The following is a 20,154-nucleotide window of genomic DNA, read 5'->3' on the forward strand; positions in this document are numbered from 1 at the left end:
GCAGTGGTTTTATATCCTATAAAACCTCCTCCTTATTAGTATGCGGTGTTTAATGTTTTTCTCGTATGCTAATTTCTTACTTTCACAAAAGCAACATTGTTATGAATTCTCTTGACTCACGCTTTTCCAGGAATGTTTTTGAAGCCATTCAAAACTCGCAGCACGTGTTTTATCGGGTCTAAAACCACTCGTCTGCGCCTCGTGGTTTTAAATCCCGATAAGACATTGCTGCTTGTGTTTTAAACATTACATAACCATATCCATCACTTACAGAACCAACTTACCTTACATGTTACTGTCGTTGGTTTTTCTGCTGAACGGACGATTAGATTTCAATCGTGAAATAATGGAATTTCAGCTGTTGTTTCTATTTTCATACGTTCCGTTGGATCGGTGTTTCACGAAGATAAATTCTCATCACTGAACAAGTTCGAGGGCGTTTTTGTACAAAGTCATTCATTTATGAAAGCTATTTGTCGCCGTTACGCGTACATATTTTAAACAGAGAACTGTGTACAGCTACGGTCATTCTGGATCATTCAATTCCGCTGTCATAACAAACAAAAAAGCACATATGAATTACAGAAACATGAACAACGAAACTGGGTCTTCACAAGTTGCTAACTTTCACAAGAAAACAAGTCAAAAATTTCTGCCTTATCAGCCTGTTTTGTTGGTCAAATGAAAGGGCCAAACTGAAGCATTGACTCCTTACTTGAAAAGAAAAGAAAAGAAAAGAAAACATATTTTAGTCGATACAATTATAAATTGACATTAGTGTTGACATTTTTTTTATGCATTTCCAGGTTCTTCGTGGAACTAGCACATATCAGGTATCTCTCTATAAATAGATTTGTCTCTATATACGATTGGCCAAAGGGTATCTCAATGTGACACACCCCTTCATACTTGGAATTCGCATTTAATAAAGGTACACGTCGATATCGCAGTACTCGACTGAACAGAAGTCAAACTCCATTGTTGTAGAGCCTTCTGACTCAACGACGCCTCTTCTTTCGATTCTTTGAAATCTACAAAGTCATTGGTAAGAATTCGTTCGCCTTCTTAGTGGCTTCTAGGATCAGTAGATAGTCTTAGTTACATCAAACGCCAGTAATTAAAAGTGAAACTTTTAATTACGTACGAGGGCACCGGGCGCACCCCTTCTTACTACGAATACGCATTTACGAAAGGTACACGTCGACATTGCAGTACTCGACTAAACAGAAGTCAGGTTCGCCCTCTTCTCCATTATCGTAGAACCTTCTGACTCAACGACGCCTCTTGTTAAGATTCTTTTAAATCTTCAAAGTCACTGGTAAGAATTTGTTCGTCTTCTTAGTTGATTCTAGAATCAGCAGATTGAGTCTCAGCTACATCAAACGCAAGTAAGAGTTGATTCGAGGGTGTTTCCTCCTGACTGACTGATTTCCGTTTTTTTAGTCGTTAAGTGTACTTGAAATTTCCTATGTTTTGAACATCTTTGCCTTTCTTCTGTTGGTAAATTCTGGCAACGTAACACTGGCAACGTAACCACGAGCAACGAGGATAAGCACAAACACAAGAGTTCGATGGAGACTGTAAGCAAACGGCTGGACATATAAGCACTAGCACAAACAAGGAATATTCATTAAGAAACACGGCAATTGATCGCTTGCGAAATCCTGGTTTGGGGAATTTATCGCTAAATTGACTGTCAGAAAACAGGAATATAGTTTGGATAATTTGATTGTGTTCGTATTTGTTTCCACTGCAGTGACGCTTTAATCAACATTATTCATAGAAGCACAAGGTCTTAAAACTTTAAAACGGGCCTAACGATTCACGAATGAGGTTTTGAAAAAATCCGCGCTTTTGTAACAAATTTCTTTTAAAATAATCCGGCCCAGAATCATGGTTTTTCATTTGTATTGTTATTACAAACACTGCAATAAAACTATTTCGATGACTGAGCTCGACTTCTTCTGCTCGGGGCAAACCTGTTCAGTTTATTTTAAAATGGAGGCTCTATATATTTCTCGTTCTAATACTAACTCTTGCACTGGGGAAGACAGAGAAAATAGGACTTCAGAGTAATCTGGTTTATCCTGCATTCCTCTTCCGACTAAGTGTTCCAATTTATCTCCTTGTAGGAAAATATTGTCATATATTTCCATCATCAATTCGATATTTCATATCAATTACCATCCCTGCCTAAACTTACCTGCTAGGAAGACACCAGACATGCTTTATAGTTACAAGTTGTGTTGCAACTTATGATCAAAGTACTTTCTTTTTTTTACACTCAAGCCCGTTCATGTAATCTTGCGATCATTACAAGTATCACTCCAGCTGAAAGAAGGAATTTTGTGAGAGATACTTTCCAACATAACTATACATTACTCTATATTAGTTTGAAGTGAAGAATTTTCCTTTAAAACTGAGTTAAAGCATGCGCTTCCTAAGAAAGTTTGTCGGTGATCAGCGAAAGGTTTGGGCTCCAAACTATTCAGGCTGACGCTATTAGTGTTTGTCTACGTGTCATTACTTCAAGCAGCATTCGATTGCTCGGTTCGGTTGCAAATATTAGTAGTAATGTACTACACTCTGGGGCACATGCCAACAGAGATGTAGTACATCAATACTCTCATTTGTTGGTTCAAAAATATGAAAAAGAAAATGGAAATATAAAATGAAAAATATTTTATTACTCCATGATTTTATAAACTCTATGTTATTCAAATTGAAGTGCAATTAAATATTCACACAAACGAAACAGGAAAAATCACCATAGCGTGATGTTCTCAGAAAAAAAGAAAGTTGATTATGTAATGTGGCATGGGGTCTTTCACGAGGAGATCATAAGATTGTCGCATGACTTTGCCAACCAATCAAAAGCTTCACAATTTTACTTCACAATTGTGAAATTTTTCAGTGAAACACATATCCATTTGTGGCTTGTTAATATCCGTACGGTACTATGTCGATACAATTTTCGTTGGTTGATTTCATAACTCTTTTGTCGTAGCCGAATTTGAATACTTTTTCACAATATTCGTTAACTATTCCTTTGTTCTTTCGAGTGATCTTGTTTTCATTTACGATTGTTATTTCTCTTGCTTGTTTCTTTACGATTTTGCTCAAACTATCTTGATTCAAAAGATTATTATTTTCATGGTTTAATGTAAATCATTTCATAGCTGATTTTTCTTGATTATCACCATATTCACCATTACTTTCTCTTCCGAAATTTAACATAGTAACTTTTCGGGATGGTTTGAATGCACGTTTTAAGAATTAGACCTTTTCCGTGGAATGGTTTCGGGGATGCAAGATTGTTCTCTCCAGAAAGACTTTTAAAAGCGACGACGAGCAACGAGCAGTATTATATTGAAAAATGTGAAAATTAGGGCAACTGACTCCAGTGCAATAAAGGAGCATTTGCATTGTCGAAAGCAACATGTGGTCCTTGGTCAAAATCAAACAAATAACTGTTGAGGTTTTTCGTGGAACTAGCACATATCATGGGTATCCCTCTATAAATAGATTTGTCTGTAATACGATTGGCCAAGAGTATCTCAATTAGACACACCCCTTCTTACTTGGAATTCGCATTTACTAAAGGTACACGTCGATATTGCAGTACTTAACTGAACAGAAGTCAAACTCCATAGTTGTAGAGCCTTCTGACTCAACAACGCCTCTTCTTTCGATCCTTTGAAATCTACAAAGTCATTGGTAAGAATTCGTTTGCCTTCTTAGTAGCTTGTACGATCACTAGATAGTCTTAGTTACATCAAACGCCAGTAATTAAAAGTGAAACTTTTAATTACGATGCATAACACCGGGCGCACCCCTTCTTACTACGAATACGCATTTACTAAAGGTACACGTCAACATTGCAGTACTCGACTAATCAGAAGTCAAGTACGCCCACTTCTCCATTATTGTAGAACTTTCTGACTCAACGACGCCTCTTGTTAAGATTCTTTAAAATCTTCAAAGTCACTGGTAAGAATTCGTTCGCCTTCTTAGTTGATTCTAGAATCAGTAGACTCAGTCTCAGTTACATCAAACGCCGGTAAGAGTCGATTCGAGGGTGTTTCCTCCTGACTGACCGATTTCCGTTTTTTAAGTCGTTAAGTGTACTTGAAATTTTCTATATTTTGAACATCTTTGCCTTTCCTCTGTTGGTAAATGCTAGTTTTCACTGGCAACGTAACCACGAGCAACGAGGATAAGCACTAACACAAGAGTTCGATGGAGACTGTAAGCAAACGGCTCGAGATAAACACAAGCACAAAGAGTTCGATGGCGACTGTAAGAAAACGACTGGACATAAGCACTAGCACAAACAAGGAATATTCATTAAGAAACACGGCGTTTGATCGCTTGTTAAATCCTGGTCGGAAAACAGGGTTATAGTTTGGATAATTTGATTTTGTTTGTATTTGTTTCCACTGGAGTGACGCATTAATCAACATTATTCAAAGAAGCAAGGTCTTAAAGCTTTAAAATGAGCCTAACGATTTACGGATGAGTTTTTGAAAAAATCCGCGCTTTTGTAACAAATTTCTTTTAAAATAATCCGGCCCAGAATCATGGTTTTTCATTTGTATTGTTATCGCAATCACTACAATCAAAATATTTCGATGACTGAGCTCGAATTTTTTACTCGGGTCAAACCCGTTCAGTCTATTTTTAAATTGAGGCTCTATATATTTTTCGTTCTAATACTAACTCCTCACTGGCGAAGACAGAGAAAATCGGACTTCAGAATAATCTGGTTTATCCCGCATTCCTCAGCCGAAGTGTTCCAATTTATCTCCCTGAAGGAAGATATTGTCATATATATCCATCATCAATTCGATATTTCATATCAATTACCATCCCTGCCTAAACTTACCGGCTAGGAAGACACCAGACATGCTTTATAGTTACAAGTTGTGTTGCAACTTATGAATAAAGTACTTTCTTTTTTCTACACTCAAGCCTTTTCCACTTTTCTTGCGATCATTACAAGTATCACTCCAGCTGAAAGAAGGAATTTTGTGATCAATACTTTCCAACATATCCTATACATTACTCTTTGTTAGTTTAAAGTGAAGAATCCTCCTTTAAAACTGAGTTAAAGCATGCGCTTCCTAAGAAAGTTCATCAGTGATCAGCGAAAGGTTTGGGCTCCAAACTATTCAGGCTGACGCTATCAGTGTCTGTCTACGTGTCATTACTTCAGGCAGCATTCGATTGCCCGGTTTGTTTGCAAATATTAGTAGTAATGTACTACACTCTGGGGCACATGCCAACAGAAATGTAGTACTACTCTCATTTGTTGGTTCAAAAATATGAAAAAGAAAATGGAAATATAAAATGAAAAATATTTTATTACTCCATTATTTTATAAACTATATGTTATTCAAATTGAAGTGCAATTAAATATTCACGCAAACGAGACAGGAATAATCACCATAGCGTGATGTTCTCAGAAAAAAAGAAAGTTGATTATGTAATGTGGCAGGGGCTTTCACGAGGAGATCATAAGATTGTCGCATGACTTTGCCAACCAATCAAAAGCTTCACAATTTTACTTCACAATTGTGAAATTTTTCAGTGAAACACATATCCATTTGTGGCTTGTTAATATCCTTACGGTACTGTGTCGATACAATTTTCGTTAGTCGATTTCATAACTCTTTTGTCGTAGCCGAATTTGAATACTCTTTCACAATATTCGTTAACTATTCCTTTGTCCTTTCGAGTGATCTTGTTTTCATTTACGATTGCTATTTCTTTTGCTTGTTTCTTAACGATTTTACTCAAACTATCTTGATTCAAAAGATTATTATTTTCATGATTTAATGTAAATCCTTTAATAGCTGATTTTTCTTGATTATCACCATATTTCAAACTATAAGATTTTGGTCCTGTTGAAACGAATTGAGTGATTGTTTCACCTGATAATTCGTCAATTAATTCACCTAACATATCACCCTTTTTTGATATTTTTCGTTCCATCATCGATGAATATAATGGAATCAGTATCGAAGTATAATACAGTCTCTTGTAAGTAGTCAAGTTTATCGTGTAACATTAATCTAGCGTGATTTGTTGTAAAGCACGCTATGTAAATGTTAGTGTTATTTGAATTGTCAATGAAATGATCTTTGAAATTGTATGTCATTTGAACCATGTCGTCGTTAATGAATTAAAAAAACATAACCATGATACAGTTTATGTGAAAAAGAATGGTGACACACTAACATGAGATTTGATTTTAATGAAAGAAAATTACCCTGTTCAAGGAAAATAAAGCCATACCATTTTCAACAATTTAAGATATATTCGTTAGTAAAAAAGGAGACATTTCCGATGAATACATCAATTAATATGAAGAATCACGATAGAAAATCTTGCTCCTGCTAAAACAGAGCATCAAGCAATACGGAAAGCTCAGTTATTTAGATACTTCAATTTCTTTGATAAATACTGATTTAAATAATAAGATGGATAAAACAATTTCAAATAATATTGTTTTTAATGGGTATATACAATTCGGGGTTTCTTTAAAATAATAATAATACAAGTTTAGTAAGAATTAGAGAATTATAAATCTTGGAACTTCATACCCACATGTTACAAATGTTTATACGCAAATCCATGGTTATTTGGAATTAGATTCAAATGCATCATTTTATTTATACATACCGAAAAAATTAAGGAAGTAAGTATCAAATTCGTAAAAGATCAACCTTTTTATCCTGAAATAGCATTGCTATTTTATACAGACGGTCCAGATATTGGGAACACACAAAGAATGACATCATCAATTACGGGAAAATATCAAATCATTCAATTCAAAGATAGACATTATTTTACAATGAGAGCCACTAATTATCTTTTCGTAAAATTAGCAAATTCAAATATACGAAATAATGAAATCCTTCTTCCTATCAATCTCGATTTTGGAATAGCAAATTGGGATCGGGGTGTTTAATATTTCTCACGAACTATATGAAATATATAACACAATAATTATGGGAATTTTCAAAACAAACAATTCTTTTTATGGATACATCATGATGTTTCACAAAATCTATATAAAATGGCGTTGTGCACCTGTTAATTTTCAGTCTCGTCAGCTGGAAATAGACTATGATGCATATGTGAACAAGATCGGTTTCACTGAAAATTTCATTGATATTGACAGTTTAACGTTCATAAAATAGTGTTGGAAAAAAGAAATGAAACATATTTTCAATAAAAATTATACAGGCAATATATATGAAAAAACGACAAATATTTGATTGCAACCACATATCAGATAAGTCAAACAGATTCACAAATCGAAGAACTTAAATCATACCACAATGAAAATAAAAATAAATGATAATCATTTGGATCAGTATGTAACTAAACATTTTAATAAAATTATATAATGTAATATAGTGACTAAAAAAGTTATAATTGATGAGAGCCAAAACGTGATTTATGAAATACAGACCACTGTATCAACGATGGATAGATTGATTCAAACGTGTAAAAGACTATATAATAACATTAAAAAGCTCAGTTTGTTTCAAAACCAGAAAATTTCTAAGATATTATATATGTCTAAAAGAAAGGTTTTTAATTTTAACCATATTTCAGTTGAGCTGACTAATTGTGAAAAAAAAAACGAGTTAGCTAAATATTACGCTACATATCACAGAAAACAATGGTGTTATAAACAGGCATATAAAAAAGATAAGTTTAAGTGTTTAAGTGTTATTCTAGCTAGTTCCGGTATAGTCACTGCTATTCCAATAGGATCCATCTCATTGGCTGGCATTTCATTGAGCAGTGTTTTATTACAAATGTATATGAAACATAAATGTCTCGACAAAAATAAATGATTGTCAATATGCTTATATATCATATGGACATCTTCTAAATGAGATTCAAGACATTTTGAGTGTATAGGGGACTATACACAAAAATGCAATTACTGGACGATTATGTCCTGGGAAATAGTCCAATAGTTGATAAATACAATCAAAAATACGATGAGTTATTCATTATTTAATTATCTTATTTATCTCATCACCTATTTGTGCTATTAACTCATTCCAGTATTTATCATACATGGTGAGAGTCTTCTTTGATTTCGAAAGTGGTATACATTTATATTCTCTTCCTAAAATTCTAACTATCTGCCTCAAAATGAATTTAATACTTATCACACGTTCACGGTCATTGTTAACCTGTGGTAATACTTCATTAATTAAAGCGAATATTTTCAAGATTTTCTCTCTATTTTTGTGTGACATTTGTAGATTATGCTTTTGTGCCATATCATTGATAACATTTAAAATATGATATTTTCTTATATACCCGCTCTTTCTCCTTATTTTAAAAACATTGTCATCAACAAAGATAATATTTTAAGTCAACAAGCAAAAATGCAAAGAATTCATGATGCCGCGGCAATGGTGTTTAAGTGATAAAGACCCCTCTACACAACAAACTTCACAAAAGAATGCAAGTTTCACTGAAACATTTCACAATTGTGAAGAAAAGTTGTGAAGCTTTTGATTGATTAAAAAAAATCACACGATTATCATTGACTTAAGTTCATAGGGACAGTCCCTAACACGTTACATCATCAACTTCTTGTTTTTCTGAGAACGCCACGCTATGATGATTTTTCCTGTTTCGTTTATGTGAACATTTAATTGCACTTTCAATTGAACATGTTTATCTTCTTTTTGACAAACGCCTTTTCAATAATTGAGAACCAACAAATGATAATACATTACTACAAAATTAATTGGTAAAATATTTTTTGACAAACATATATTTAAAACGCCTAATCATTTTTTTTTTTTTTGGCAAACGAATGAGAGTAGTGATGTACTTCATCTATCGGGGCATGTGCCCCAGACTGTGGTATATTACTACTAATATTTATCAAACAGTCTTCCGTACATGCTGGCAACTGCTGACTATTTTAAGAGGACGATTATCAGAGGGATATCTAGCATTTGAAGTTTTTCTTGGAACAAACATGCAAACAAGGATGATTTAAAATAGCTTTCATCCGCGTTATTATGGCAAATCGTGACTAGATTTCTTCAAGCTAACAAGGAAATGGTTCTTAATTATTACTGAAAAGAAGCGAAATAAACATTAATTAAACAGCTTTTTCAACAGTTCATTTCAATAAATACGCTGAAATTTCGGGCTCAGTTAAAACATATTCATACTATTCAATAGAAATGCAATCGTGCAAGAAGAGCACAAAGTCTTCGAAGGTAATGACTTCCTCGAATTCCAAGAAACAAACCTTTTACATGAAAAGTCACTACCACACTTGTAGACTTTTGTTTTTCTCTGTTTGTTTACAACTAATTTGATCCCAAACAATTTTCCATTACACAAAGCTACTTTGTTGTTGCGAGCTTGGCCATTTTCAACGGTGGATAAGACGACAAACTTTCACAAAAATTCAACTTTATTCGTACATCATGGAACTTCTGCGTCCGATGTGGGTTACATATGATAGCTCAAAGATATGATGCAATGCATAGCCTCAATCTGGTGTTAAGTTAAAAAATCACTTTCGGTTTACATAAGTTGAGTTTGTATCTTAACATTTGTAAGCGCTATGATAATCTTCCTGACTTAAGAGTAAATGGTTAATATCTAGGAGGCCACAGAGTGTTATTTTGTAATACAAAGTGAAACTCTCAGTAGCCGTTTGCTTGATTAACCCTTTTCCCGAGAAGACATGAGATGTCGAATAAAACTTCAACCTCAGCTTTATGATTTTGTTCTAATTGCTAATCTACGCAGGAAAGTCTTTGGTTAATCGTGTTTATTTGATATTTCCTTCCTTCTCACATCACAACAAAGTCTTAGCTTTTTAGCGGAGCTCCGCGCGCCGGAGGCGCGCGCGCGGAGCCCCATTGATAAGAGATTTTGGTATACCCATGAAAGCGAAAAATTTTGGTTATGACGTCACTGTCCGACCGTCCGTTGTACGTCCGCCCCTCTATGTAAGCCATTGTGAAATGCCACACTCAACCTGTGCGGCAACCCGCGTTTTATTTCAGCGGGAAGCGGGATGGCGTACTTCTTTAAGAAAAACAAACGAGAATTTTGAAGAGCACTAATTTCCTGTTTTCGTTGAATATGTTGTCAAACTACATATGTCGAGAAAGCAGGCGACTAATGAGCAAATTTGAAACCTGAAAATGACGAACAAACAGGCGAAATGTCAGTTGAAACAAACATGTGGTGAGCTGGGTGAGTAAGCAACGCGCAAGTCGCATAGAAATTAAATGCATTTTTGCAGGCAACTGTCGGTAATTTTCCTTATTTAACATAATTCAAATTATACACAAATACTTCAATTGTTGCCATACGACAAATATTCGTGGATAGATTAACTTTAAACATTCACAGGGCTATTCACAGAGTTATGTTTTGTGTTGGACTTGTGTAATTCATTTGCAGGGCACATTTGTAAACACGCAGTAACCGTATAAATATTTCGGACCACAACCAAACATTATTTTTCCTGTATTCTCCTTTTATTAACGTTTACTTAAAGACTTGAATTATTTGTGTAGGAGAAATATTTACAGAGTAATGTGTTGTTTTGAACATTTTGTGTTGGACTTCTCTAATTCATTCGCCATTCGCATCGCATAAGTTTTGTAAACACGCCCTAATTTTAAGCGCTCACTGAAATATTTCGGGCCACAACCAAACATTGTTATTCCTGTATTCTCCGTTTGCTAACGTTTACTTAGAGACTAGAATTATTTCCGTGAGAGAACATTCACAGAGTTATGAATTGTTTTGAACATTTTGTGCTGGACTTGTGTAATTCATTCGCCATTCTCAGCGCATAAGTTTTGTAAACATGCTTTAATTTTAAGCGCTCACTGAAATATTTCGGGCCACAACCAAACATTATTTTTTCTGTATTCTCCGTTTGTTAACGTTTATTTTATTAGAGACTAGAATTGTTTCTGTAAGAGAAATAGACGAGCTAGTAGGTTTAAACATTTTACCAAATTTTATTCATTTGAAAATTTGTTACCACCGAGACAAAAACAACAATCTGAAAACAGTGATGAATAAACCTCACAACCAGTAGCAAGAATAAAAAGGGCAACCATACTAGTAACCAAAAACGAAAACAGAGCATTGCTATCCTAGCTTAGATGCCGCGTGGAGATTTAGAAATTTAAAAGAACCAAGCGGCGAAGAACACTGTAAAAATTACCGAGTCTGCCGTTCGGCGCTACGACAAGAAGATCAAATTGACAAACCTGAGCCATGAAAGAGAACGCAGCAGCGCTCTTGGAGCAATTTTTTTCTAGAGATAAGAGACATCAGAAAGGAAACAGATCCCTTTTGCTTGCCATAATTTATTGGAATTTAAGCTCATTGTTATTTACCTTGGCCGCTTTCATATTTAAGAAAGTCTTTGAAATAAATTTCTCTTCATCGAATTTATAATCACTCTTTTTCGCTTACCTTCAAGAAAAACGTTGTATCTGCTGTATCATGGTACACGTTCACCACAAAAAAAATATTATAAGTGGTCCTTGAACAGTGTCAGACGCTTTGTAAACTCAAATGAAAAGAAATAAACAACACCATCCAACGTCGCATGTTCATTCACAGAAGTAAAATTTTGATCTGTGCGCGCCGAACCCATTTAAGTGTCGTGCTGTCATGCTTACATGACAGTTTTTGAGCCAATCAAAAACCATCATTTTGAGACGACATTATCGCAAAAAAACATCGTCTTAGCGCAAAGGGAAAATCCCCTAGGATTGCGATAATTTTGAACATTTTGTGCTGGACTTATGTAATTCGTTCGCAATTCATACCGCATAAGTTTTGTAAACACGCTCCAGGCCACAACCAAACATTAGTTTGCCTGTTTTTTTTTTTTTCTTAAATTTTAGTTAGAGATTAATATTATTTCTTTAGGAGAAATATTCCTAGAGTTTTGAACATTTTGGCTCGACTTGTGTAATTCATTCCCAGTGCATATTTGTAAACAGTACCCCTAATTTTAAAGTAAACATTCAAATATCTCGAACCATAACTAAACGTTATTTTTCCTTTATTTCTTTTCTTGTAACGTTTATTATGAGACTATAAATATTTCTGTACGGGGAATATTTACAGAGTAATAAATTTTGAAATAAAAATTTTATTTTTATCCGAGCGGCCAAGTTGCACGCGCGTAAACATTACTTGGTCGCCAAATTTTCTTCATTGTACGCAATTTAAACGTTACACAAATGCATTAATAGTTTCCCCAGGAGAAATATTTAAGAGAGCGTAATTTTTTCATCCACAAGTGTTTTATGGTCTCGAACGTCATCGGAATTCAGCAATGTGATCTCGCACGATCAACAAGAACAGCTTATGGTTCAAAACATTTTCCGCTGACGCGTAAAGAGTTTGCTTTATATGCACTTAAGATATATATAACTCAAGACAGGATGAAGAATTTGTAACGTTATTACGTTTATACAATAAGCTGAGTAGCATGTATATAAATGCTATTTAAAAGGAATTGTGGAGCTCCGCTTTTAGGCTTGGCTAAATATATATATATATATAATATTAACTTTGTTAAGGTCACTTGCAATGACTGTCGGTATTGAGTTTTCACCAGACTGGTTTTACTTGCCTGCGAAAATTTTGCCTGTTTTTGTTTGTCTGCTACTCGACAAAGCAGTTTGCAAAACCCTGTTGACCAGTCATTCTGGCTGGACTCTAGACTTTGATCACGTGCGACAGTCGCACAACTCAATGACGTTATTCGTGCGTCTGTACTCTAATCACAAACTCGAGTCCGTTGCACTAATCAAAACGTGAGTGGCCACATTGTTCATTGCATAAATAACAAATGAGATCATTAATGACGTCAAAATGCCATAAGAAGATCAGTTTGATACAAACTTCACTGCTTTTGGTATGAAAATCGTGTTGTTCTTTTGTTAGTTTGCACTGAATTGTATATAAAAAAAAAAAGAGCAGTTCAGTTTATATCTTAGCCTAGCCTAGTTCAAGTGTGTGTATGTGTGAACCAAAATAATTCAAAACAGCCCCATTGAACGCCACACCACACTACATGGTAACACAGGATAACCATGAAATCATACAACACCCAGCAGATTACGATAAGTACTTCTCACGTCGAACGCAATAATTGTCAGTAATGAAATAAAATCGAGTTTCAGCACGGCATTCTTGATTCATATATTAGTCCAATTTGCTTCTCTATCTTCCTCTCTTACCTTTGAATATTGTCGCTTCCTTTCCAGTTAACTGATCTCTCCTTCTTTTACCTCAAAACTAATGGAGGTTATGGAACCGGTCACTTAGTCCTGCCTACTCAGTGCCAGATCACCTTCTCTGCTCAGTAGAGGTGTGAAACTCGGCTCGTCGTAGCAAACGGTTGAAAATATCTGCGCTTTAAATGAACAGGTTCGACTGGTATGCTCTGCTGACTGTTAAGAGGTATCTTTTATTTTCCGCCTACAGTTTCAAGACAAAGATGGACGATATCGAGAAAGAGACCAAGGAAGCTATTGTGGACCTGCGAGGGCAAATAACCGACATGTCCAAGAATATGCGAGTGTTTTCTATCTCTATGAGGTCTCTTTACGTAGACAAAGCTGTCGGCACATCTACAGAAGCTGCTCGAAAGTTCAGAAAGCTCCGTGATGACACAAGAAACGACGCGATGGTGTACCTCAGAGGCATTCTTCCACTCTCCACCAAGTTTGTGGCATCCATAAGCGAGTACTTTGAGTACTATGAAGCCCTAGAGTATGAAGAATGGTGTGATATGATCTCAGACATCCTTGAAGAGACCATGAGTTACAAGCAGATGTGTGAGACCCTCCTGAAGATGCATGAAGACATCTTGGTGCCCCTGAAGGACAGACAAGGCGAAGCCAAGGAGGTCATCGCCGAGTTTGAAAAGCTCAGAGGGAGGTTTGTCAAGAAGCAAAAGGAATTCGAAGGAAAAGCTCACGCCAAAACCAACTGGGCTAATGAGCTCTCCGTTGTTCCCCTTTTTGGTCCGATCTTGAAGTGTGTAATGGAAGGAGAAGCAGCAAAAGATATGTTAGAAGCCGTTGCTCATGAAGCCGAGGCAGAAATCCAAGAGGCTGCTACATTCGCTGTTAGAAATGTCCTGATCCCTGCCCTTGAGCGCTTCATTGAGGGCATCACAAAAGCAGCAGGATTCTTTTCCATCATGGAACAGGAGATTCGCAAGTTTGAAAACAAAGCAGAGCAAGGCATTAAAGATCCAAAGAAGCTTTACTACAAAGTGATGAACAAACAAGCAAAAGACATGAAGTCCATCTGCCAAGCCTTCTATGCCATTCTTCCAGCCGTGAGGACCGACTTTAAAGCCATCCCTACAGAGGGAACAGACCAAAACTACGTGGACAGATGGCTGGAAAAGCAGAAGAAAGTAATCGAGGAGAGATGCAGTGTGGCCTCGCTTGCTAAAAAATTAGTCGCAGCTATTACCTCTGCTGATGAGGCCTCTACTGAAGTAGCTCCTAAAAAGCAATAGAAAAACCGCAAAACACGAGCAATGTAGTTTAGCACATAAAGATTGATCAGGAGAAAAATCTGGCTAAAGTCGCGATTTTAAGGTGACAAACTAGTTAGCTTCTTGTCAGAAGAATAATCGATATAAACTTGTCTCTGTAGGTCCGTTTTAATGTTCATGGAACTGATTGTTGCTTTTTACTGATCAATCGTGTTGACGAAATATGTTTCAATAAAGAAGGAAAATAATTGTGTTTTCTCATTAGTTCATTAGCGTTTTTGACGCAACATAGTTAAGTAATTGAGGGAAGTTGAAAAAACTTATTGTTGTTAGATATATAGATATTGTGTTGTTAGTTTTGAGTAATCGTCATAATGATTGTAACGGCTAGCATAGATTTTTCCCATGAAAAAACTGTGGAAAGTAATTGGATGGAGCTGAAACCAAATAAAATCAATTAGATAAATTAAAACTGTCTCAGTGTTAATTAAAACTCTATTCGAGGTAATTAGCAAACCATAACAAAATGCAACTAAGATTACCTGAACGGGACCTTCAGGAAAAAAAATCAGCCTCAAGTAAATCCCAGGCGAGACGGTCTAGCATTTCTCTACGACATTTCAAGGTTCTAGAGCCTTTAACTGACCCAAGTTAGACCAACGTTGTTTGTTGGATGAATGGTTTAATTTCTTTTATTCCCGCTTCCAATATTGTATACAACAGATTTTAGATTAGATTCTAAGCTACGAACATGGTCAAATGTAACCAAATTCAATTTAAACGGTCTGTTTATATATACGGTACAAGCACCAGATATGTTCATTTTAACCGATGCGACGCAAGCATAAATTCTGCCATTCTGATACCTTGTGCTCGCGCTATGCTGATTGACAAGAGTGCTTCAACAGTACCAGTATAAGACGGCAAAGGAAAAATTTCCCTTCCTTAAGGCTGGTTCTCACACTTATGTCCAGGATCGACCTTGTTAGCAAGAATTTGCTAGCAAATTATTTTCGCAATTGTCGCAAAGAAAACGGCTATTAGAAAAGTATAGAAGAAATAGCAAAAATCGCAAAAGTAACAAGACATTTTCTTGCCATGAGGAAAGACTGAGTAACAAATATCGCAAAAATCGCAAGAATAACAAATGTAACAAGATTCAAGACGTAGAAAAAGATGAAGGCAAGAAGGGCCCCGAAATGTCCGCAAATATCGCAAAAGTAACAAGGATTTTTCTTGCTAGCTAAAAACATTCATTACAAATATCGCAAAAATCGCAAGAATAACAAATGTAACAATATTCAAGACTTAGGAGAAGATGAAGGCAAGAAGGGCCCCGAAATGTCCGCAAATATCGCAAATATCGCAAAAGTAACAAGGATTTTCCTTGCTAGCAAAAACCATTCATTACAAATATCGCAAAAATCACAAGAATAACAAATGTGACAAGATTCAACACTTAGAAGAGGTTCAAGGCAAGAAGGCCCCCGAAATGTCCGCAAATATCGCAAATATCGCAAAAATAACAAGGATTTTCCTTGCGATATTTGTAATGAATGGCTTTTGCTAGCAAGAAAAATCCTTGTTACTTTTGCGATATTTGCGGACATTTCGGGGCCCTTCTTGCCTTCATCTTCTCCTAAGTCTTGAATCTTGTTACATTAGTTATTCTTGCGATTTTTGCGATATTTGTAATGAATGGCTTTTGCTAGCAAGAAAAATCCTTGTTACTTTTGCGATATTTGCGATATTTGCGGACATTTCGGGGCCCTTCTTGCCTTCAAGTTCTTCTACGTCTTGAATCTTGTTACATTTGTTATTCTTGCGATTTTTGCGATATTTGTAATGAACGGTTTTATCTAGCAAGAAAAATCCTCGTTACTTTTGCGAAAATAGTTTGCTAGCAAATTCTTGCTAACAAGGTCGATCCTGGACATATCTCGGTTCTCATTAGTAACGCGTACTAATGCAAGTACTGGCATAAGTCTATACAAACGCTTAATAACGCAAAATTGAGTACAAAGTATTATTTGTGTCAGTGGAACTCTCTCCTCAGCAGAGGCCTATTTCGCGCTCGACCGGAGACAAATCCACCAAGGAGAGTGAAACAAAGAGGAGCGCGTTGATCGAGCGGAGACAAATAAAGGCCTGGAGAGAGTGAAATAACAAGGAGCGCGGGGGACGATGGGAACGAAAGGGGAGCTCTTCCCGTCGTCCCCCGCGCCCCTTTTTTTCTTGCTTTCCGTTTTTCTTCCCATCATCTTCCGACATTTCCCGTGCTCCTTTTTTTTTCATGAAGGAGCCTCTACAAAGGAGAGAGAAGCTGGGTTATGTGATTCCGTTAGTACGTGTCATCCCTCACTTTAAAATGAAGCTGAAACACCGGCATTGCATTTCTCAGGGGCACTCAACGGTCCACTTCGGTTGATATCTGTTCGGAAGGCATTAATCGCATCAGAAATTCGGACTTAGTTGTAAAGAAAAGCTAAATTAAATTTTCTTCCGCAAGAAAACCAGCTCAATATTTGCTTTCCTTAAAATTTTCAGAAAATTAAATTCTCAGTTAAAACATTCGAACATATCTAACTGAATTAGCTTATGCAAATATGCCTTTAAAAGGATACAAAACGAACTGGGAACACAGGAGACAGCGTCCGACCGAACGCGACAAAAGATAGTTTTCGAATAAGTCGTTTTCCATGTTACTCAAAAAACGAACGGAAGAGAACTACATGACACCATATTAAAAATTGGCTGCTCAAAAATATCATTTGTTTAGTCAGAGGTGAGGAATTGCGCGAATTGGTCCATCACAGCAACCATTTTTTTTCCCCTCATTAAGTGAAGCACTGGAACGTATTGGCCCAGTGAAAACCGAGATATTGCATGTCATCTTCAGGATTTTATCCAGAGACTTAAAACTTGAGCCACCTAGGACAGCATAAGAAAGAACAACCTTATTCCCAGGGTCTCTCCTCTTTGCTTGAAGAGGAGAGGCCCTGGGAACGAGGTTGAAGAAAGAGTATCACATAAAAGTGCTGCAGTGCTGTGGTGAAATTTATTTCAATAATTACACGAATAACTCATTTGAAGAATATTATCGTGAGCTGTAGCTAAGTGTTCGTTTTTTGTCTTTTATGACGCAGATGGCTGATATTGAGCATCTAACAACAGACCTTCGTCAGCAATTGGAGGATATGCCGAGGAATATTCGACTTTTTTCTCGTTCGGTGAGATCCCTTTATGCCCAGAACGCCATGGGAAAGACAGCAGAAGCTTCCCAAAAGTTCAGAAAGCTCCGAGATGACACAAGAAACGATGCCATGGTGTACCTTAAAGGCATTCTTCCTCTTTCCAGCAAGTTTGTGTCATCCATAAGTGATTTCTTTGACTTCTATGAGACTTTGAATTTCCAAGAATGGTGTGAGAAGATTTCCAGCATCCATGAAGAAACCGTTGGGTACAAGCAGCTTTGCGAAACGCTCCTGAAGATGCACACAGATATTTTGGTTCCGCTGAAGAAGAGGCAAGACCAAGCCAAGGTCGTCGTAGCCGAGTGTAAAGACCTACAGGAGAAATTCGAAACTAAGAAGAGAGAGTGCCAAAAAAGTGGTCAAACCAATCAGATCTGGGGGATTGGACTCTCTTTGGTAATTCCGTCAGTTGGCCATGTCTTCAGAGAGAAAGCCAATGATGATTTCGCTGAGGCCGATGCTCATGGCACCAAAGCCGAAATCCAAGAAGCAGCTGCAATTGCCATCAGAGATACACTGATTCCTGCTCTTGAGCATTTCGTCGAAGGGATCACAGAAGCAGCAGGGTTTTTCTCCGTCATGGAGCAAGAAATTGGCAAGTTTGAAGGTAAAGCAGAAAAAGGAAAGGACGATGCGAAGCGTCTCCATTACAAGGTAATGAGACGTGAAGCACAAGACATGAAATCCATCTGCCAAACCTTCAGTGCAGCCCTACCAGAGGTGAAGTCCGACTTTGAAGCCATTTCCAGCGAGGGGACAGACCAAGACTACGTGGATCGGTGTTTGAAAGAGCACAGAGGAATCATCCGAGCAACTTGTACGACTTCAAATCTTGCCAGCAGTTTAATGGCGGCCACAGCTGGAAGTGTAGGAGACGTCTTCATGCCAGGTGCGCTTGGATGTTTGGTCAATCCCAACATGGCCAGTGCAGTGCCCGTCGGATTGGCTTCCATTGAAGCGTTAACGAAGTGGTTTTTGTAGAGAATCGATAAGGTCATAAAGTATATAGGCCTCAAATGCGGCTCCCACGTAGAATAGACAGATTCCTTAATAGGTTTATAAACACAAAATATTGTTTTGTTGTGAAACGTCGAATTTAACCCCCAAAAGTAATGAAAAAACTAAAAGGTGCAACGAGAATTCCCTCGATTCCATATATGTTTTTTTTTTACTAAAGGCTGCTCAGGCTATCCATTTGATCGGAACTGTAGCGAACATTTACACAGGGACCTACACAAACAGTGTGACCATATCGTAATTTTGAAATAGAAGGAAATGCAAGGGAATGCAGAAAGGCTCGTATTAATGCAAAATGTTGTGACGGGTTTTAAGCTCAAATACACGTAAGCTTACATCGGTCTTTGTGCGTTGTCATCTTTCTGGCTCAAAACGACGGATCACTGACGGCTCTGACGAATTTCAGTCATTCGAAGGGCTTTGAGTGACCGTTGCTTCTAGAGTCAGTAGAAGTAATACTCGATCGATCGCCCGTAAATTGAAACCTCACTAGCTCGAAACGAACTATCAATAGAATTTTCCCTATTCACTCATTTTAGCTACGTTAAGCTAACTTGGAATTTCATCCACTGCAACGTTTTTGCCATTCCTCTGTTGTTCAATCTCGTACCCAGAGTCTTCAGACTCTTTGGCAAGCGGTTGGTCCCCAGGAGAGACTCTGGGGAACTGGAATTTTATTACCGCAGGATTTCTGCAGTAAAACAATGCAACCTGCTACGAGGCAGCCAATCAAAAGAGTTATATTTTCGAATTTCTCAGAGTTTCTTCTGGGGACCAACCGCTGACCAAAGAGCCTAAGGACTCTGGGTAAGAGATGGTTGTTAGGCTCGATTTCCTGCCACTGTTCGGAAAATGAGCCTGCACTCGCCCAGGACCCGAGGGAGCAGCAGAAATCAAGCCTCTCCTGTCGTTATAGCTAAACTGGTTAACGAAACAGGAAGAAACACCAGAACAAACCACAAATATCCAGTAGCTAATGTTTCATATCTTGTTAACGCTTTAATCCCTAACAGTAATCAGCATCAAATTTCTTCAAATAATATCAATGCTTATTCAACCTCATGAGGTCATACGATTACCTAAGGTAAATTTTCTTGATACTTTAACAACTTTTCCTCAGTACTTTTTTAAGAACAGTATGGGGACAAGATAAGAGAATTTGTTCTTTGATATTAGGATTTAAAGGGTTAAATCCAGGGTTTTGGTGCGCTGGATTTCTAGCTAAACTGATTGTAAGAGAACAGAAATCTGGTTTTATTCCTGGACTTAACTCTTAGACAAATTGACAGCAGCAACGTCTACTGATCAGCAAACTCTAGT

General features: G+C 36.9%; 2 protein-coding genes across 3 annotated transcripts; both read left to right on the forward strand.

Annotated features, from left to right (window-relative positions):
• Positions 1–947: 947 nt before the first annotated feature.
• LOC146488420 (uncharacterized) lies at positions 948–14,748 on the forward strand. 2 transcript variants are annotated; one of them, XM_085117576.1, is made up of 3 exons: positions 948–1,045; positions 1,194–1,318; positions 13,537–14,748. In XM_085117576.1, exon 3 carries the CDS (start codon positions 13,550–13,552, stop codon positions 14,582–14,584), a length of 1,035 nt encoding a protein of 344 aa, XP_084973702.1. In that variant the 5' UTR covers positions 948–1,045; positions 1,194–1,318; positions 13,537–13,549; the 3' UTR covers positions 14,585–14,748. The 2 variants fall into 2 exon arrangements, with proteins under 2 accessions (XP_084973702.1, XP_084973694.1); XM_085117568.1 differs by lacking the exon at positions 1,194–1,318 and having other exon boundaries at positions 963–1,045.
• Positions 3,871–19,548, forward strand: LOC146488421 (uncharacterized). Its single transcript, XM_085117558.1, has 2 exons — positions 3,871–3,990; positions 17,710–19,548. The coding sequence occupies exon 2, from the start codon at positions 17,710–17,712 to the stop codon at positions 18,796–18,798; it is 1,089 nt and encodes a 362-aa protein (XP_084973684.1). The 5' UTR covers positions 3,871–3,990; the 3' UTR covers positions 18,799–19,548.
• Positions 19,549–20,154: the final 606 nt, after the last annotated feature.

Source organism: Pavona decussata, unplaced genomic scaffold (assembly GCF_977016875.1).
Source record: "Pavona decussata unplaced genomic scaffold, jaPavDecu1.1 SCAFFOLD_9, whole genome shotgun sequence".
In the NCBI taxonomy this organism is placed as follows: Eukaryota; Metazoa; Cnidaria; class Anthozoa; order Scleractinia; family Agariciidae; genus Pavona; species Pavona decussata.